Here is a 20450-nt window from a genome sequence, read left to right as displayed (position 1 = left end):
TGAAATAACCCATGGTGTGGGATGACTGGGGTTGTTTTTATTGGTAGGTGGAGGCGTCAGTGGAGGAGGACTTGTATGTTCCTGTATATCCTGTATATCCTGGGCGACAAAAGAAGCCCCTCTGAACTGCAGTTTGTAATGCTCCCATCGCCTTGGCTGTATCAGTGTCTTTTTCATTTTGTCTAATATATATCGACCTGTGGTGCCACCCTCTTCCCAGCGGCATCGATGTGCTTGCTCTTGTTTTCAGGAGGAGAATCCTCAGTGGCTTGACTATTTGCCCGTTTGCGAGCAGTGGTGGCAACAATAGAGAGAATCTGAAGGAGCTGCTTTGTATTTCTTATCCACCGGGGGTGATAACCCTAGCACAGACTGGCTCCTTGAAGATATCCTCAGCATTTCTCATCATGCCAGGAAGCATGGGGAGGAACTGGGTGCTCTATGGGATCATTGTGGAGCTAAACATCCTGGAACGCTGCTGCTCTGGAGATAACCTGCTAGCATGCGGTGGTATCTTCTAGAGGGGAGGGACGATCTGGATAGTGGTCGGGATTGTTAGTAGGAACGGGATCAGAGTCGTAGGTGTCCCATGGGTCAGTGTCACCTAATGGACCCGCCCCCCCCCCCCCCAACCCACAATTGTAAGAGTGTGGAGACCCATGAGGGGTGTCATCAAGTGAGTCATGTGTAAGAGACTGAGGTGGTGGAGTGAGGAGAGGCAGGATGTGGAGGCGATGTGGTGGTGGGGGGGAAGAGGAGGAGGAGGAGGATAGGCTGGGCTGGTGACCTTGTCTTCTGTCTTCTTCCTTAGAGGGATGGGCATGTCCAAGGCCTCCTCAAACGTTAACTTCCTCTTCAGTAGTGTAGGAGTGGAAGGAGTTGCAATAATGCAACCAGTCCCCTCTTGAATGTAGTATTTTCTCTGTCTGGCATCCATTTTCTCGAGGATCGTTTGACTGGTGAAGCACAGGTCAAAGATGGGCCGGAGTCTTTCGGCTTTCAGTACCGAAGCCTTGGACTTATGAAGCTTCGTGGGCACCAAGGTCAAAGTAGTCGGCTGCTGAGTTGGTGCCGAAGTCCGTATCGATACCAAAACGATTTCTTGATATAATGAGCATGAGGTCCAGGCCTCAGGAGCAATCTTTACAGCTGAGCCCAAAGGTGGGGCAGCCAAGACGGTTTATCAGTACCGACCATGGCTGGGAGGCAGTGGTGGTCTAGTGACCTCTGAAAGCAGTAGTGGGAACTTTCTGGAGGGCTTGGGTGGTAGCGGAGGGACCACAGAGTACTCACATGCTGAGCTGATAAGTCTTACATTTCAATACCAAGCTCCATGTCAGAGCTGTCTTTGATGGAGAAGACCTCTTCTACTTCGGCTGTGGGGCCTCCTGGGCATGCTCTTCCTCATAGAGATCCGGGGAGTCGTCTGATACTTTTGGGGTCATTTCAAGTTGTCGAGTCATCCCGTCCTAAAGAGTCTTTCGACCTGAATGACTTGCAAGCATTGCAGTCAGACTCGCGATGGTCAGGGGAAAGGCAAAAGTTGCTTTGATGCATGCATATTTTGCATGGCAACGTGGATAAAAACGATGGGGTATACATTCCATCATAAGAACATTTTCGCAGATTTCAGAGACATGCGAAAGGGTAGGCCTGAGACAGGGGGCAATGTCCCGAATGGCTGTCAGTCGAAGGAATGGAAACACACAAAAGAAACAATACTGTCAAAACAGTAAGATAAGTAGAGTACCATAGTGAACAGAGTCAAAGACACGGAGTAGAGGCACACACGGGTGAAACCGACGGCAGAGACAAAACAACCTAACAATGGAGTTGACGCCCATGCGCAATATCACTGAGAGGAGGAGTCATTCGGCCTCATGACTTGAAAGACTTCTTTGGAAAAAAAACAAATTGCAGACCTCGGATCCAACACTTGATGGCAGGAGTATGCAGAGGCGTGCTCAAAAACCAAAGTGAATGAAAAAGTGTCTCCGATGATCAGCAAAGGAATGTGCCACTGGTATTTACTCATGGAGAGGCACCAGAAGGGTTACCTGATAGGTTGTCATATTGGAAATAAAAATACAGCACACCACCTGTTGATGTAATGGGAATGACAACTGTAGTCGGTGAAGGAGTGGACATGATATAAGAGTAGAAATTACAAAAAAAGAAAAAAAGATAGTGATTACAAATAAAGTTAAGAGAACTGAGGCAATAAAGCTACTTTCAGTAAATAACAGCAAATGTTTTTGAACCAAAATGGCACTGATTGCAAAACCAAAAAAGACAAGGTAGTTTTATTAGCAAAATTTATTAGTATAACTAGAATATTTGATCATTTTTGTGAAACCAATTGATAGTGTTAAATACTAAGGCACTGCCATAGATGTGAGGACATTGAGGACTAAGTACAAGTCACAGTTATGGGATTACGCATAGAAGCCAGAGATCTTGTGTTAATTAATGGAGAAAAAACGTTTTAGGCTTCGGGTACAATGTATGTAAGCAAAAAAAACAGGCCTGGAGTGAAACAGTGAGCTGTTTAAGACCCTGACGTGCAACTGCCTGCAATTCAGCCCACTTCACTGTCTCGCCTGCAATCTTAAAACAGCTACATTTAAAGAGTGTGGTTAAAGCAATAAATACATTCTCACAGAACAATGAACAAATATAAATATATACGCAAGACATAAAACTATCCAAACATTAAAATAAAAATATCTTTTGTCTATACTCGAACACCCTAAAATGTATTCAAGGTAAGACACTTTTTGGTAGTGTATCCAAAAGAAACCCTTTGACTTTTTTCATTCACAAAATATGGAATCTATAAAACTCAAATCCGCTTGAAACATGTGTAGTGTTACATAACAATTTCGGACGTTCTACACCTGGTGTTCAAAAGTAAATTTCTATAGATAACAATAAATACAATTTACACTCAAGGTGGACTTTGCTGGGAAGCTGGATCAATGGCTTGTTGAAGGAAGCGTTGTATAACAATGCCGCTTAATTTCCCCTACGTCAAGGTAAGTCATACAACCCACTGGAGTGACAGCGTCTGCTACGGCTACCACTTCTGGGTTGGGTTGCATTTGTCTGAAATCATGAAGGGAAAATTCAAGGAGCATGATTGCAGCAGCAGGCTGAAGGAATAGTTTAAAAAAACAAGCACAGTCCATTGATGCATGATGCCAGGAAACAAACAAATAGGTCTTAAAATCGTGAGTAACAGAAAATTCAGGTCTGGCAACAGAGTGATGTACAAACATACACAATCAGAGAAGATACTTCTCAGAAGTGTATCTTATGTACACAATGCCATCCCCAAATTAACATGTTCTTGAATTCTGAATTTATAGGCCGTAACGAGCCAATATCCACGCGCAACAGAAGAACGTTAGAACAAGAAACTTTCATCATTGATTTTACAAAGCACATTAAACAAATGCATCTCAAAGGCTTAAAAAGATTGTTTCAGAAACACCTCCGATGATCCAACATTAATATTTCTTTAGACTAACACTACAGATCTAATAAGGACATTCACAGTTTAGATATACAGCATTGCACAGAAAACACCCTTTATCAGAGGGTGGATATTTCATAATGTAAGTATTGTGTAAATAAGGGAGCATACATACATTAAGACATATAAATTGCATATTATGTAAACAATGTATATTCTGTTTTAGTGAATAATATTATAAAGTTAAATGGCGACTTTATAGGATTCATACAAGGCACTATCATATGTGGAGAATTAGAGCTGGAATTATTAAGGCGTTGACAAGTTCAACTTTCAAATACGGTCCTATCTTATGTGACCTTTTCTCTAGCAAAGACTGGTTTAATACAATTAACAGGCTTAAGAAGTCATAGAAATTATATTAAAATTGTTTAGTACAAAAAATACATCAGTGAAAAAAGGATACCTGAAATATAAAGTTCATTCAGAATCGGTTGCAATGAAAAAGTTTAAGCTAGCATAGGTCACTCACTACATTAGAAAATATTAGCTTGTATAAGTAACACTTGAGTCTTTTCACTGCAGCGATTAATTGATAAATCCTCAAAGGATATTTTTCAGGCAAGACATCCTCGAGGATAAAGTACTCTCGCAGTTGAAGAAATCTTTGTTCGAACCCAGCTCAACTTCTTTAACCGACCTTGAATGTGTGGGATTCAAACCTTTCAAATACTTTAAATAATGGCCGCAAAGTTTGTGTCATTGAGACCTACAGAAAGGGCACTGGGTTTTCTGCAGACAGTTAAGGTGCCCATATCTCATTTGAAAAAAATGAGGTGTACAAAAACAACTCTGAAAAGAGGCCATTTTACCTTTCAGCAATCCCAACAAATATCAAGAAATTATTTTGCAAAATAAATAATTGCGTTCGGCTGATGTCAAGTTTTTTCTGGCCATTTGGTGGGTTGAACATAACGTATATTCAAAAACAAATAACTTAAAGTAAACAGTTAACTAGGTGGAATTAGACTGTTTACTGTAGATAAAAAGTGTGTTGTTTGTCGGAAGGTAAGGCACTACACGTAAGGCGTTACGGACAATGGAGTGCTTCGTATTTTATTTCGGAAATTAACTAAAGGCTACTATACCCTAGGTGTATGCATTTCTCTGCACCTGCTATATGCTTCTACATATGACTAAGAAAACTGTATTTTTTTAAAGAATCGTAATAGCATAGAGCTTAAAATCATTTTAAATTGGGCAGTTTCCATACAAAAAAGTAAACAGTGTTAAGGCATGAGTGGTTGAACAGCAAATGCTGCAACACTCACAGCGCAGCTCTTCAAAGATTTGTAACACATCTCCAACTCTTATCACAAACTAGATCTTAAGACATATATAAAATTTGTTCTTCATTGACAGTGTGCTAGCAGTGCCAGTAAAAAGCTATATCAGACAATCTCTTCTATAACCCCCCTCTCCACTTGAATTCATAATTATAAGGTATTTACGCCCTGGTTTAGAACTCGGCGGACAGGCTACTCCATCACAACAGTGACTGATATTCCAACCGCCGAAATCTAATCCAATAAGATAATGGGATTTAGATTTCGTGGGACGGGATATCCGTCACAGTTGTGACGCAGTAACCTGTCCTCCAAGTTCTAAATCAGGCCCCTAGTTAGAAACAGGAATTTGAAGATCTTTACTTGGAGTACAGCAACAATAAATATTGATTTGGGGAGATAATCCAGCAAAGATGCTTCTAAACCAACTCGCAGTCACCTCTCTCTCAGCTGCCCTCTTTTCTGGATATTGTGGTTAAATTGCTAGCTTCACTGGTATTGCACTGAGAGACGGAAGAGTACATTTTTGTAGATACTTTCATGTACAATCCATCTGGAAAATCGGTTGCTGGCCATTCGGTGAGTCTGATGCTGTCTGGAACCTCTGAAGAGTGCCTTGCGAACATTCTGGGCTGCACTCGCTAAGACAGCGTTGATGCTAGGATAACTCCAAGGAGCACAAGCAAGATAACTACACAGACAACAATGTACATCGTTTTCTGAAAAGCAAGTAAAATACAATTAGTCTTTGCCTGCACGTCAAAGTTTTATACATAATACATCCTGTTCAAAATGTACAACACCAAAGGCATGCAATGGACATTCTGGTTTAGGCTCCTTTACATGCACTAGGTGGCAATCAGAGGCAGACATCAAACAACTGCAATAAAAGATAATACACTGTAAAAAGAAAAAAGAAAAAAGAAAAAACAATGATGCAGCAATAGCGTATTACCATAGTGAAGACCATTGCTACCTTTAACAATGAAAATCCTTGTCAATGGCCATCTTAATCAATGAACCAATCAAGGGCCCAACCTGACACTGCTTTTTAAAGAGGAGACTACAAGAAATGGATGAAATCTGCACTGTTGCATTTCTACACCCGAAAAACATGCAAACTTCCAAATCGAGCAAGTATTTCCAAGGATAAACAAAACAAAAAAAATGCTACTAACTCTGGTGGACCTTGTCCTCATTCCTTCAGCAATGTCCTGCACAAAGCAAGGACAGACAATCCCGTTAACTGCATGGGTGTCGATCAGTGCATACTGATGGCACCAGCCTCCCAGATCCCACCCAAACTCGACTGCTTCAGCCTCTATTTCGCTATCATAGACCGGTCGTGCGTCTGAAGACACGAAGCACAGGGTACGCCGGGAAGGACACATGACAGTCATCAAAATGAAATCCTTGCAAGATAGGAACGCGCAACGCTATCAAAAACAAGAGGAGGAAGACCGCGTGAACCTAATGGAAGGCACTGCGTGAACGAACGCAGGTGAGACAGGATGCAAGCACATATAATGTGAAGAACAATAACTATTAATAAACTGGACCTGGTAATTACGAAGACCAACGAGGAAGTTGCAATAAGTTTAATATATATCTAAGGTGGTGCTCATTAAGCCATTGTAAAATATACAATTTACCTTATGAAAGGACCTAGTTGACTATAAACAGAATTGCCTAAAGTAAGGATTACCTACCTGTGAAAGCAGGAGATGAAAGGGAAGCAGTAATTGGAAAAACTCTACACAAAAGCAGGGGATTATCATAAGACAGGGAGACTGGCATGGGAGTTAACTTGTCATGGATAAGAAATCTCTCCAAAGATTCAACAAGATACCTTGTGAATATTAGAATTAGTAGTCGAAAGGTAGCAATGTGATACGAGTGAAGAATGCTGGGTAACAAGTACATGACCGTTTTTTAATCTTGAGCTTGAAATATTATGAAATTGTTAAAAACCATTTTTTTCTAGTATTTTTTTTTAGTTAAACTGTATGGCAAATTTATGTATAAATTGATGAACTTGTCCTGAAGAAGGTGGTGTGAACCAACTGAAAGATCACCTGTAGGAAGTTGGCTCTATATATATATATATATATATATATATATATATATATATATATATATATATACACACTATCTCAAAGGGAGAGATAGTGTGCACAGAGTCCAAGGGTTCCCCTTAGAGGTAAGATAGTGGCACAATTAGATAATATTAATGCTCTATTTTATGATAGTGTGGTCGAGCAGTAGGCTTATCAGAGGGTAGTGTTAAGCATTTGTTGTACACACACAGGCAATAAATGAGGACACACACTCAAAGACTTAACTCCAGGCCAATAGGTTTTTATATAGAAAAATGTTATTTTCCTAATTTATTTTAGAACCACAAGATTCAGAATTTAGGTAAGTACATAAATTGCACGGTACTTCACACAGGTAACTATGGAACTTTGAATGAAAACAGTAATGTAAACAGTTTTGGCAATCATGGCAATAAGCTATTTTAAAAGTGGACAGTGCAAAAATCAACAGTTCCTGGGAGAGGTAAGTACTAGTTAGTTTTTCTGGTAAGTAAAGCGCTTACAAGTTCATCCTCCTGGGCATAGGCAGCCCACCATTGGGGGAGGGGGAGGGTTTTCAAGTCAACCCCAAACACCCAGCACCAGCAACACAGGGCCGGTCAGGTGCAGAGGTCAAAGTAGGGCCCAAATAACATAGGCGCCGATGGAGAACAGGGGTGCTCTGGTTCCAGTCTGCTAGCAGGTAAGCACCTGCGTCTGCGGGAGCAGACCAGGGGGGTTTTGTAGAGCGGCACAGGGGCGGTCGGGTGCAGTGTGTGAACAAGGTATCGGGTTTTGTATTGAAATCAATGGATGGACCCGGGGGTCACTCTGGCGATGCAGGCAGGGCACAGGGGAGCTTCTCGGGCCAGCCACCGACTGGGCTAGGATAAGGGCCACCTGCTGGTCACTTCTGCACCGGTGGTTGGCTCCTCTCAGTCCTGGGGGCTGCGGGTGCAGTGCTTTGTCCAGGCGTCTGGTTCCTTTCTTACCAGGCCGTCGCGGTCAGGGGGAGCCTCTGGATCCTCTCTGCGAGCGTCGCTGTGGGGGTGCAGGGAGGTCGATTTAGGGTGTCCACGTCGTTTGAGTCGCCTGGGGGTCCTCTCTGCAGTGTTGGTTTCTCTGAACACGAAGCTGGGGGCGTCGGGTGCAGAGTGTGAAGACTCACGCTTCCGGAGTGAGGCTGGTGTCTTCTTTAAAGATGGTTTCTTGGTTGTAGTTTTGGACAGAGCCGCTGTCCTCTGGAGTTTCTTCGTCCTTTAGGTGCAGGTCAGTCCTCTGAGTCCTCAGAGGTCGTTGGTCCTGCTGGATGCGTCGCTGTGCAGGTTCTTTGAGGCTGGAGACAGGTCGGTAGGGCTGGGGCCAAGTCAGTTGTTGTCTGTCGTCTCTGCAGGGCTTTCAGGTCTTTCTTCAGGTTGCAGGAATCCGATTTCCTGGGTTCAGGGTCGCCCCTAAATACTCAATTTAGGGGTGTGTTTAGGTCTGGGGGGACTAGCCAATGGCTATTGTGCTTGAGGGTGGCTACACCCTCTTTGTGCCTCCTCCCTGTGGGGAGGGGGCACATCCCTAATCCTATTGGGGGGAATCCTCCAAAACAAGATGGAGGATTTCTTAAGGCAGGGGTCACCTCAGCTCAGGACACCTTAGGGGCTGTCCTGGCTGGAGGGTGACTCCGCCTTGTTTTTCTCATTATGTCCCCGGACTTGCCGCCAAAAGTGGGGGTTGTGTCCGGGGGGTGGGCATCTCCACTAGCTGGAGTGCCCTGGGGCATTGTAACACGAAGCCGGAGCCTTTGAGGCTCACTGCTAGGTGTTACAGTTCTAGCAGGGGGGAGGTGTGAAGCACCTCCACCCAGTGCAGGCTTTCTTTCTGGCATCAGAGAGCACAAAGGCTCTCATCCCAGGAGGTCAGAAACTCGTCTCAGTGGCAGGCTGGCACAGACCAGTCAGTCCTGCACTGAAGGATTGGGTAAAATACAGGGGGCATCTCTAAGATGTCCTCTGCGTGCATTTTTTAATAAATCCAGCACTGGCATCAGTGTGGGTTTATTATTCTGAGAAGTTTGATATTAAACTTCCCAGTATTCAGTGTAGCCATTATGGAACTGTGGAGTTTTTTTTTTTTACAAACTCCAAGACCTTATGCTTAATATGGCCACACTGCACTTACAATGTCTAAGAATAGACTTAGACACTGTATGGGCATATTGCTCATGCAGCTATGCCCTCACCTGTGGTAGAGTGCACCCTGCCTTAGGGCTTTAAGGCCTGCTAGAGGGGTGACTTACCTATGCCACAGGCAGTATTTTTTGTGCATGGCATCCTGAGGGGGATGCCATGTCGACTTTGCCTGTTTCTCCCCACCAACACACAATCTGCAATGGCAGTGTTCATGTGTTAGGTGAGGGGTCCTTTAGTGTGGCACAACACATGCTGCAGTCCTTAGGGACACTCCCTGGTCACAGGGCCCTTGGTACCACTGGTACCTTTTACAAGGGACTTATCTGTGTGCCAATTGTGGAAACAATGGTACATTTTTAGTGAAAGAACACTGGTGCTGGGGCCTGGTAAGCAGGGTCCCAGCACATTTCTCAGTCAAGTCCGCATCAGTATCAGGCAAAAAGTCAGGGGGTAGCTGCAACAAGGAGCCATTTTCCTACACCACTGAAATGCAGTGTTGACAGTTTTTATAGCTATATGAGAAATATATTTTTATTGTGATTATGTTTTATTATAAAGGATAAGAGAAAAAAATGTTTTATGTTAAAACATTGCAAAGTTATTATACATTGAAGATATGTTTGGTGTATTTATTTAAATATTTTGAATAACAAAAATAAAAAGGTAAGAAATAAGAAAAACAATGTGTAGAGTATGGTCTTCAAATAGTAATATTTGGAGTATAGTGACATTGGAAAACAGTCAATAGCCCTTTATTTTTCACCTTGTGTATAGAACTTTTAATCCCATATATGTAGAAAATTGCATGCTAGCAGCGTAATTTCAATTAAGCCTTAGGATTCAAATTCACATCCAAAGGGAATTTGTGTATGGACTACATTTCATGGTTCCACGCTAACGGCGTGGAAAGTCTTGAAAAGTAAGTACCGTCAGAGGGCCAAGGTGGCACCTATATGAGTGACTGTGCCGTCACTCTCGGTGTGGCGATGTGAGCAGAGCCGATCAATTCAACCTACTGACGCACAAGGGTACTGCTCACGAAAAATCTTCCGGATTCAGTCTGACACCTGGGAAATTCAAAAGTAAGGAACCTGTAGCTAGATGTCTCCACAGATACGTCCTTTCGCCGGGGACAGTAACCCTGGAAACATATCCTGCTGGGCTATAATACTGCCACAAAAAGCTAGTTACAGGATAAATTTACACTGGGTAGCCACAGGAAGACTTCTCTTCCAAAATGCACACAAGGCTCCTTTCACCTCTGTGAGCTTTGGTGGCACTTACAAATGGAAGCAGGTTATGGTCAGGTTGAAACTTAGTGGCTGAAAAGTGGGTTGAATGAAAGAAAGGACTCCAAATGTAAGTATAAGATAATCTTCCTGTGTCCCAGTCAGACATAAAAACCAGACCATTTCCATTATGTTTGTTAGCACGACCTCGCTAACGGTGTCCTCAGCCCGAGAGGCACAGCCCATGGGGAGTGGACGCATTGGGGAAGCCTCGGTGCCTGGTCTGCAGATTAATGAAACTGGCTCGTATCTTTGAAGGGGTGCGGGGAATGATGGTTTGTCTCGGACTGGGCGATGGATACCCTAAAACCAAACACGGCCCAGCACAGGATCACAGTAGTAATACTGTTTTTATTGGCAGAGCAGCAGCTCTATTACAAAAAACACACTAACTTGTCTCTCTTCAGCACTGTATACAGAATAGATTCAAATGCTTTTAAGTTTTCTTTTCAGATAGAAAGTCTGTGGTGTAAAGCTAGTTAGCAATATTAAACATGTGCATTTAATGAAAAAAAACTATCCACCTCATTGTTTAAGCCTTACATTCTGGCTAATGAGTGTGAGAGGTTTACTCATGTCCCCAACGCCTCTGACACACTGTAAGCACAAGTGTGCTACGGTTCCCTCTTGCTAAGCCTCACAATAGGCTAAGAGTTGCCTGCAAACCTATGAATGTTTACATCCGGGAAATGTGGTTACATTTAACAAGGCTTCTCTTTTCCTACAATGGATCTTGAAAGACTCATACACTTGAGTTAGAAGAACAAGCCATGTAAACAAGGAATGCAGGAGTAAGGCTCACATTATTCAGAGGATTTGGAACACGCTTTGTCGTAAAGGTGCTTCTCGTCAGGACTGGAAATACAGATAGCAATGTTTGGTGCAAGCATGTTACACCTTTGAGGATGTTCTGTAGTGGCAGACCTGCACGCCGAGCAGTGGACTGGGCTGTGTCCATGCTTGCAGCCTTCGCACATCACATGACCAAGCTAAATGCCACAGTACACTGCGCAACTCATTTGAAATTCCATAAAACCTTGCGTACAAACAGCGAATTTGTTTTCAGAAAAACCTTTTCTTTGTAAAAGCTAAGAAATGGCACTTAAGGCAGAAAATGCTTAAAATTGTTGATCCACCACAGATGGGGAGAATACAGCGCTGTCTGCTGTGAAGTATGCTTGCGCTCCGCCGTGACCTACGGCTCGAGTGGGTGGCCATTTGATGATACTGCTCCTCTAACTTCCAAAGAAGCACTTATGGGGAGGTAAAACCTCTGCCTAAATGTTTCACCTGTCTTTCTGAAATCAAAGATAAGCTGGAGAATTGCCTTCTACATACCTTCTCTCGATACACCGTCCACGTCTGTCTTCAGAGGAGTGTTCCTACCACGCTCTGCAGCATTCAGCAAATCTGGTTATACCTGGAAAAGGCGGTACTGACATCTGAGTGAAGGACTAAGGATAAGCGCTACAAAAGCCCTTTACATGTTAGCTTAGATGAGCGGGAACATGCTACAGAGGGAGCGCTATTGTGGCAACTCCAGCCACTGCCGTACCTCCTATGGACATGGAGTTGCGTGTCCTGTGATACTGATTTCACGTAGTCCTTGGCGGAGGAGAGAGGGGTGTCAGGATCAGTCGAAGAATATGAACATCCTTTGGAAGGACAATGCTGTGATCTAAGAGAAAAGGGGGTTACTGTAGACTCTAATCAGTCCTATGGACTGAACCCCTGTGAGGATGATCCCGCCTCATCGTTTTGGCGGAGATGGGCAGCCGGGGCCCGGCTGTACTCAGGAACTGCACGACGAGTGCAGAGTCCCACGAACTATTTAGGAAGGATGTCGTCAAATTGGGTCTCCTTGCATGTTTAGTCTCGTCCTTCACGTCATAGGAGTAACGACCGGCTTCAAAGTTGGCAAATTAACTATAACTGCAACCTGTGTTCAGAGTTACTGCCCCTCCTCTGGGTCGTGTTGCCCGGATATGTGCACGACGCATTGAAAAACAGAACCATGGGACATGCAGTTTGACATGACTGAGGTGGCAGCAGAATGATCTGGGATACAGTTTCTCCACTATTGAGTAATTATGTGAACAGGAAGGAAAGAATTTACAAGGAGCTTGGCTGGTTAGGATTACAGCAGTGATGGTTGAATATGTCCTCTTGGTTTGTTAGTGGACACCAAGATTCTCTGACATTATGCAGGTGACAGGTTCCATCTGTCTGATTTAATCCATGACTGTGGAAAAGGTCTAGTTTTTATCATTCCTAAGTGTGTAGCTTGACCATTAATGCGCGGGCTATTATGTGAATGCTCCTGGTTGAAGTAGCTCAATTCAACGAGTTCTTTGAGACTATTCTGCCAATCCAGCTGATTTAATCTTCTGCAACAGGACTGAATGTGTAGTCAAGCTGCGGGTTAAGTTTGATGCTGTTTTCTGTGTATAGGGTCCAACCTCCCTTAGTTTTACCTAAACACATTTTGATTTACTGAAGAAAAACAACCACCAACCAAATTCTTCCTTTGCTAAACATCTCAGATGGTTACTATACAAATATTCACACCTTCTGGACCATTCACATGGAAAGCCCTTTGACCTCATCCTCAGAGCCGATTCACAAACCTGCATCATTTACATGACCATCATCCACACCATCAGTAAGGCCACCTGGTTCACGACTGATCGACCTCTGGACCTCCAAACAGGTCTGCCGCAAGCTCGAGAGGAACTGGCACCAGGAAAAGACTCCAGCCACACACACAGCCCTCAAGAGCGCCACCTGCAAGCACCACCAGCTCATCAGAGCCACCAAGAGATCCTCCTTCAAGGAACGTATCGATAACAACGCGCACAACAGCAGAGCTCTCCAACATCGTAAAGGAACTCTCCAACCCCAGCTCCAGCATGGACATCCCACCTTCGCAAGACCTCTGCAACTCCCTCGCCACCTTCTTTTACCGCAAGATCACCGACATCCACGACAGCTTCAACAACATGACCTCACCAGCAGCCACCAACACCTCCGACTCATCGGCCCCTAATCACACCAACCTCCTGCTCTCCTGGACACACATCAACAACGCCAACACCATCAAAGTAATGAACACCATTCATTCCGGCTCTCCAACTGACCCCTGCCCGCACTACATCTACAACTGAGCAAGCTCCATCATCGCCACCCCAACTTCGTCTGATCATCAATAGCTCCTTCAAAACCGCCCCCTATCGGAAAGCTGAAGCACTCCGAGATCAACACCTTACTCAAGTAACCCCAGGCGGACCCCAAGGACCTCAAAAACTACCGGCCCATCTCCCGGCTTCTGTTCCCGGCAAAGGTACTCGAGAAGATCGTCAGCAGGCAACTGTACCACCACCTCGAGGAAAACAACACTCTGGACACGTCTCAATCCGGCTTTCACAGCAATCACAGCACTGAGACCACCCTCATAGCTGCAACTGACGACATCCGGACACTCCTGGGCAAAGGTGAAACAGCAGCCCTCATCCTCCTGGACCTCTCGGCTGCCTTTGACACGGTCTGCCACCATACCCTGTGCACATGCCTCCACGACGCATTTATCTGCGACAAGGCCCTGGACTGGATCACCTCCTTCCCCACAGACAGAACACAGAGAGTCCGCCTCCCACCATTCCTATCTGAAACCACCAAGATCATCTGCGACGTACCACAGGGCTCCTCCCTTAGCCCGACACTTTTCAACGTCTACATGGCACCGCTCACCAAAATCGTCTGATCTAACAACCCCAACATCATCTCTTACGCCGACGACACCCAGCTGATCCTCTCCCTCACCAAGGACCCTGCCACAGCCAAAACCAAGTTCCACGAGCCAACTGGATGAAGAACAGTTGACTAAAACTTAACTCAGATAAGACGGAGGTCCTCATCCTCGGCCCCACCCCCTCCGCTTGGGGCGCCTCCTGGTGGCCGCCCTCACTGGGAGCCGCACCAACACCCACCAACCATGCCCGCAACCTGGGTTTCATCCTTGACTTATCGCTCTCCACGATCAACAAGTGAACGCAGTCTTGTCCTCCTGCTTCAACACCCTTCGCATGCTCCGCAGAATCTACAGGTGGATCCCTACCGAAACCAGAAGGACGGCTACCCAGGCCCTCGTCAGCAGCAGACTGGACTACGGCAACGCTCTATACACGGGAAGCACAGCAGTTCTCCAGAAAAGACTAACGGATACAGAACGCCTCTGCACGCCTCGTCCTCAACATCCTCTGCCACAGCCACATCACAGCCAACCTGAGAAACCTACACTGGCTTCCTGTCAACAAAAGGATCACATTCAAACTCCTAACACACGCTCACAAAGCACTCCACAACGCCGGACCAGCATACCTCAACAATCGTCTCACCTTCTACACCCGAACCGTCAGCTTTGCTCCGCCGAACACGCCCTCGCTACCGTCCCACGCATCCACGGGACAACATCCGGCGGCAGATCCTTCTCATACCTCGCGGCCAAGACCTGGAACATCCTCCCCATCCACCTACGGCAGACCAAGGACCTACTGACCTTCAGGAGACTCCTCAAGACCTGGCTGTTCGAGCAGTAGCAGTTCCCCCCCCACCCCCCCTTCAAAGCGCCTTGAGACCCTCACGGGTGAGTAGCGCGCTCTACAAATACTCTGATTGATTGATTGAATGCTGCTATTTTCGACTTCACTTAAAGGACAACCATACTCACGTACAAAGTCCATAATGAGACAAGATGCCAGACCACCTCAACAAGATTCAAAATGACTCTCTACCCTGTATCTCTTCACTTAACACTCAGGATCATGAACTAATCCACACACTAGTCTCCCACAGCATCACTTCATCCTCAACACAAGAGAACCGCCTTGATTTGCTCCATCAGGATTATGTGTGCCCACCTACACAAATGGGGGAGACACCGAAACAATTTCAAGATGTAAGATGGCAGCTACTACGAATGTTTCCTCTACGGCAGTGGAAATAGAGCTATCCATGAACTTCCTCCAAGTTCTGAATATCCCAAAAAAATCCTCGAGTTTCTACTGTCGAAGAGAACCAACATCTACCTACCTAGCCCTCTCCAATGTCGCTGTCTCATAATACACCGTGGCAGCTCTCTCCCTTCACATCTCTGATATCTTTATCACTCAGAATCGCACTGCCTCAATTCTCATGATTCTCTGTGCAGCCTTTAACACTGTCGGACATATCAGCATGCTGAGATCTCTTACCTCACTAGGCAGTGCTGGCTGTGACCTAGCTAGGTTCCCCCTCATTTCCATCATTATCCGTCATCTAAGGCCCCTCTCCGTCTTTGCATCTTCTGGAAAGATGGGCCATTTTAAAAATAATCGGCAGAGTGAATAGCTGCTAACAGGGACCCTTTCCACGGCTCACCTAACATGTGGAACAGACTCTAGGGAGGAAGCTTCTTGAGTTCCACAGGTGGATACTGGCTCCTCTTGGGACTCCTGGTGGTCAATCCATCTAGAAGACCCAATACCCCATTGTTCCTGAAGGACTGGAGCACGTTGGATCTTGGTGATGACATGGGAAGAGGAACAGCAAGACAATGAAATGTTTGGGCCACCACAGAACATAACAATCAGAATGGGTCAGTGATCCACATCAGCTTTGGATCTATGTGTTTACTGTAGGAAAGTACCATCTTGCCTGGCATGTTATCCCCATTTTTTACCTGTATGTATGTTATTTTTGCCGGTGTCACTGGGATCCTGCTAGCCAGGACCCCAGTGCTCATAGTTGTGCCCTGTATGTGTTCCCTGTGTGGTGCCTAACTGTATCACTGAGGCTCTGCTAACCAGAACCTCAGTGGTTATGCTCTCTCTGCTTTTAAAATTGTCACTGCAGGCTAGTGACTAATTTTACCAATTCTGATTGGCACACTGGAACATCCTTATAATTCCCTAGTATATGGTATCTAGGTACCCAAGGTATTGGGGTTCCAGGAGATCCCTATGGGCTGCAGCATTTCTTTTGCCACCCATAGGGAGCTCAGACAATTCTTACACAGGCCTGCCACTGCAGCCTGAGTGAAATAACGTCCATGTTATTTCACAGCAATTTTACACTGCACTTAAGTAACTTATACATCACCTATATGTCTAACCCTCACCTAGTGAAGGTTAGGTGCAAAGTTACTTAGTGTGAGGGCACCCTGGCACTAGCCAAGGTGTCCCCACATTGTTCAGGGCAATTTCCCCGGACTTTGTGAGTGCGGGGACACCATTACACGCGTGAACTACATATAGGTCAATACCTATACGTAGCGTCACAATGATAACTCCGAACATGGCCATGTAACATGTTTAGGATCATGGAACTGTCACCCAAATACTATTCTGGTATTGGGGGAACAATTCCATGCATCCCGGGGCTCCAGCATAGAGCCCGGGTACTGCCAAACAAACTCTCCAGGGTTTTCTCTGCAGCTACCGCTGCTGCCAACCCTCAGACAGGTTTCTGCCCCCCTGGGGCCTGGGCAGCCCAGTCCCAGGAAGGCAGAACAAAGGATTTCCTCTGAGAGAGGGTCTTACACCCTTTCCCTTTGGAAACAGGTGTTAAGGGCCTGAGAGGAGTAGCCTCTCCTGGCCTCTGGAAATTCTTTGAAGGGCACAGATGGTGCCCTCCTTGCATAAGCCAGTCTACACTGGTTCAGAGATCCCCCCCCAGCCCTGCTCTGGCGCGAAACTGGACAAAGGAAAGGGGAGTGACCACTCCCCTGACCATCATCTCCCAAGGGGAGGTGCCCAGAGCTCCTCCAGAGAGTCCCAGACCTCTGCCATCTTGGATGCAGAGGTATGAGGGCACAATGGACACCTCTGAGTGGCTAGTGCCAACAGGTGACGTCAGAGACCCCTCCTGAAAGGTGCTTACCTTTCTCTGTAGCCAATCCTCCTCTGAGGGCTATTTAGGGTCTCTCCTGTGGGTTTCTCATCAGATAACAAATGCAAGAGCTCACCAGAGTTCCTCTGCACTTCTCTCTTCGACTTCTGCCAAGGATCGACCGCTGACTGCTCCAGGACACCTGCAAAACCGCAACGAAGTAGCAAGAAGACTAACAGCAACATTGTAGCACCTCATCCTGCCGGCTTTCTCGACTGTTTCCTGCTGGTGCATGCTCTGATTACTGTCTGCCTTCACCCTGCACTGGAAGCCAAGAAGAAATCTCCCATGGGTCGACTGAATCTTCCCCCTGCTAACTCAGGCACCAAACTTCTGCATCACCGGGCCTCTGGGTCCCCTCATCTTGACGAGCGTGGTCCCTGGAACACAGGAGCTGGATGCAAGTGTCCCTGACAGTCCAGTGGCCCTTCTGTCCAAATTTGGTGGAGGTAAGTCTTTGATTCCCCACGCCAGACAGTAATCCTGTGTACTGCATGAACTGCAGCTGCTAGGGCTTCTGTGCACTTTTGCAAGACTTCCTTTGTGCACAGCATAGCCCAGGTCCCCAGCTCTCCGTCCTGCATTGCCCAACTCGCTGAGTTCGACTCCGACTTCGTGGGACCCTCTTTTGTTGTGCTGAGATGACTGCCGTGCTCAGATCTTCTGAACACCTGTTCAGGTGATTCTGCGTGGGCTCTGTGTTGCTGAGAGCCCCCTCTGTCTCCTCCTCCAAGGGGCGACCTCCTGGCCCTTCCTGGGCCCTGGCAGCACCAAAAACCTTCAACCGCGACTCTTGCAGCTAGCAAGGCTTGTTTGTGATCTTTCTGCGTGGAAACAACTCTGCATCCTCCAGCACGCCATGGGACATCTTCTGACCAAAGGAGAAGTTCTTGGCACCTTCCGTTGTTGCAGAATCTTCAGCTTCTTCCACCCGGAGGCAGCATTTTTGCACCTTCATCCAGGGTTTAGCGGGCTCCTGCCCCCCCTGGACACTTGCGTGACTCTTGGACTTGGTCCCCTTCCTTTGCAGGTCCTCAGGTCCAGGGATCCGTCTTCAGCGCTTTGCAGTCAGTTGTTGTCTTTGCAGAATCCCCTATCTCGACTTTACAGTCTTTCTGGGGTAGTAGGTGTTAGAAATGGGGTTTTTGGTTGGCAGTCAGGTTGCCCTCTGTCCAAGCAAGAACCCTCACTCTAGTCAGGGTAAGTCACACACAATCCAAAATCAGCCTGTGCTCACCCTCCGGTAGCTTGGCACGAGCAGTCAGGCTTAACTTAGAAGGCAATGTGTAAAGCATTTGTGCAATAAATCATACAACACCATAGCATAACACCACAAAAATACACCACAGAGTGTTTAGAAAAATATATAATATTTATCTGGGTATCTTCAGGTCAAAACGATCAAAGTTGCAATACGAATTTGTAAAGACATCACTGAAAAGTGATATAGAGTGTCTTAAGTCTTTAGAAAGTAAACAAAGTCTCTTTCAAACACAAAGTACCTGGTTTCTGGTGGAAAATCTCCTCAGAGGGCCACAGGAGAAGAGGTGCGTGGAAAACTGGTGTGTGCGCGTCGATTTCTCCTCAGCACACACGGACTTGCGTCGTTATTTTCCACGCGGGGAGTCGGGCGTCGTTTTCCGGCACGCGGACAGTCTCTTACTGTGGTTTGCGGGGAGTACCAGATGTCCCGGGTCTGTGCGTGGATTTTCCTGCTTGTTTTCCGGCTGCGCGTCGTTCTGCGGTGCTGCGCGGCGAAGTTTCGATCTCACGGCAGGCGTCGCGTCGATTTCTCCGGCGGAGTCGGGCGGCGTTGTCCTTGCGTCAAAGTTTTGATCTCACGGCAGGCGTTGCGTCGATTTCTCCCGGGAAGTCGGGCGGCGTTGTCCTTGCGAGGCCGTGCGTCAAAGTTTCGGTCGTCCCAAAGACGTTGCGTTGATCAGCGTCGGTGTGCAGCTTTTTTCTTGCCGCGGAACAAGCTGTGCGTCGAAAAGTTCGGCGCACAGAGCGTCCAAGAGGAAGAGAGAAGTCTTTTTGGTCCTGAGACTTCAGGGAACAGGAGGCAAGCTCTATCCAAGCCCTTGGAGAGCACTTTTACAGCCAGACAAGAGTTCAGCAAGGCAGCAGGCCAACAGCAAGGCAGCAGTCCTTTGTAGAAAAGCAGACAGGTGAGTCCTTTGAGCAGACAGGCAGTTCTTCTTGGCAGGATGTAGTTTCTGGTTCAGGTTTCTTCTCCAGCAAGTGTCTGATGAGGTAGGGCAGAGGCCCTGTTTTATACTAAGTTGTGCCTTTGAAGTGGGGGTGACTTCAAAGAGTGTCTAAGAAATGCACCAAGCCCCCTTTCAGTTCAATCCTGTCTGCCAGAGTCCCAGTAGGGGGTGTGGCAGTCCTTTGTGTGAGGGCAGGCCCTCCGCCCTCCCAGCCCAGGAAGACCCATTCAAAATGCAGATGTATGCAAGTGAGGCTGAGTACCCTGTGTTTGGGGTGTGTCTGAGTGAATGCACAAGGAGCTGTCAACTAAACCTAGCCAGACGTGGATTGAAGGGCACAACAAGATTTTAGTGCAAAGAAATGCTCACTTTCTAAAAGTGGCATTTCTAGAATAGTAATATTAAATCCGACTTCACCAGTCAGCAGGATTTTATATTACCATTCTGGCCATACTAAATATGACCTTCCTGCTCCTTTCAGATCAGCAGCTGCCACTTCAACAGTGTATGAGGGCAGCCCCAATGTTAGCCTATGAAAGGAGCAGGCCTCACAGTAGTGTAAAAACGACTTTAGGAGTTTTACACTACCAGGACATATAACTACACAGGTACATGTCCTGCCTTTGACCTACACAGCACCCTGCTCTAGGGGTTACCGAGGGCACACATTAGGGATGACATATGTAGAAAAAGGGGAGTTCTAGGCTTGGCAAGTACTTTTAAATGCCAAGTCGAAGTGGCAGTGAAACTGCACACACAGGCCTTGCAATGGCAGGCCTGAGACAGGGTTAAGGGGCTACTGAGGTGGGTGGCACAACCAGTGCTGCAGGCCCACTAGTAGCATTTAATCTACCTGCCCTAGGCACATGTAGTGCACTCTACCAGGGACTTACAAGTAAATTAAATAGTCAATCATGGATAAACCAATCAGTAGTACAATTTACACAGAGA

The 20450-nt window shown here is 46.3% G+C and overlaps 1 protein-coding gene across 4 annotated transcripts in view; it reads right to left on the bottom strand.

The window, feature by feature from the left end:
* Positions 1-2298: 2298 nt before the first annotated feature.
* The window catches only part of STX2 (syntaxin 2), a 240503-nt gene continuing 222351 nt past the window's right edge, over positions 2299-20450 (bottom strand). For all 4 annotated transcript variants that reach the window (XM_069215360.1, XM_069215357.1, XM_069215359.1 and 1 more), the window contains one exon: positions 2299-5540. Coding sequence is in view for 2 of the 4 variants with exons in the window: in XM_069215357.1 (XP_069071458.1) it covers positions 5463-5540 (78 nt within the window). In the remaining 2 variants the exon portion in view is untranslated. The remainder of the gene's footprint in view (positions 5541-20450) is intronic.

This window comes from Pleurodeles waltl, chromosome 11, assembly GCF_031143425.1.
Source record: "Pleurodeles waltl isolate 20211129_DDA chromosome 11, aPleWal1.hap1.20221129, whole genome shotgun sequence".
Classification (NCBI taxonomy): Eukaryota; Metazoa; Chordata; class Amphibia; order Caudata; family Salamandridae; genus Pleurodeles; species Pleurodeles waltl.
This window is presented reverse-complemented; position numbering and strand designations above follow the sequence as displayed.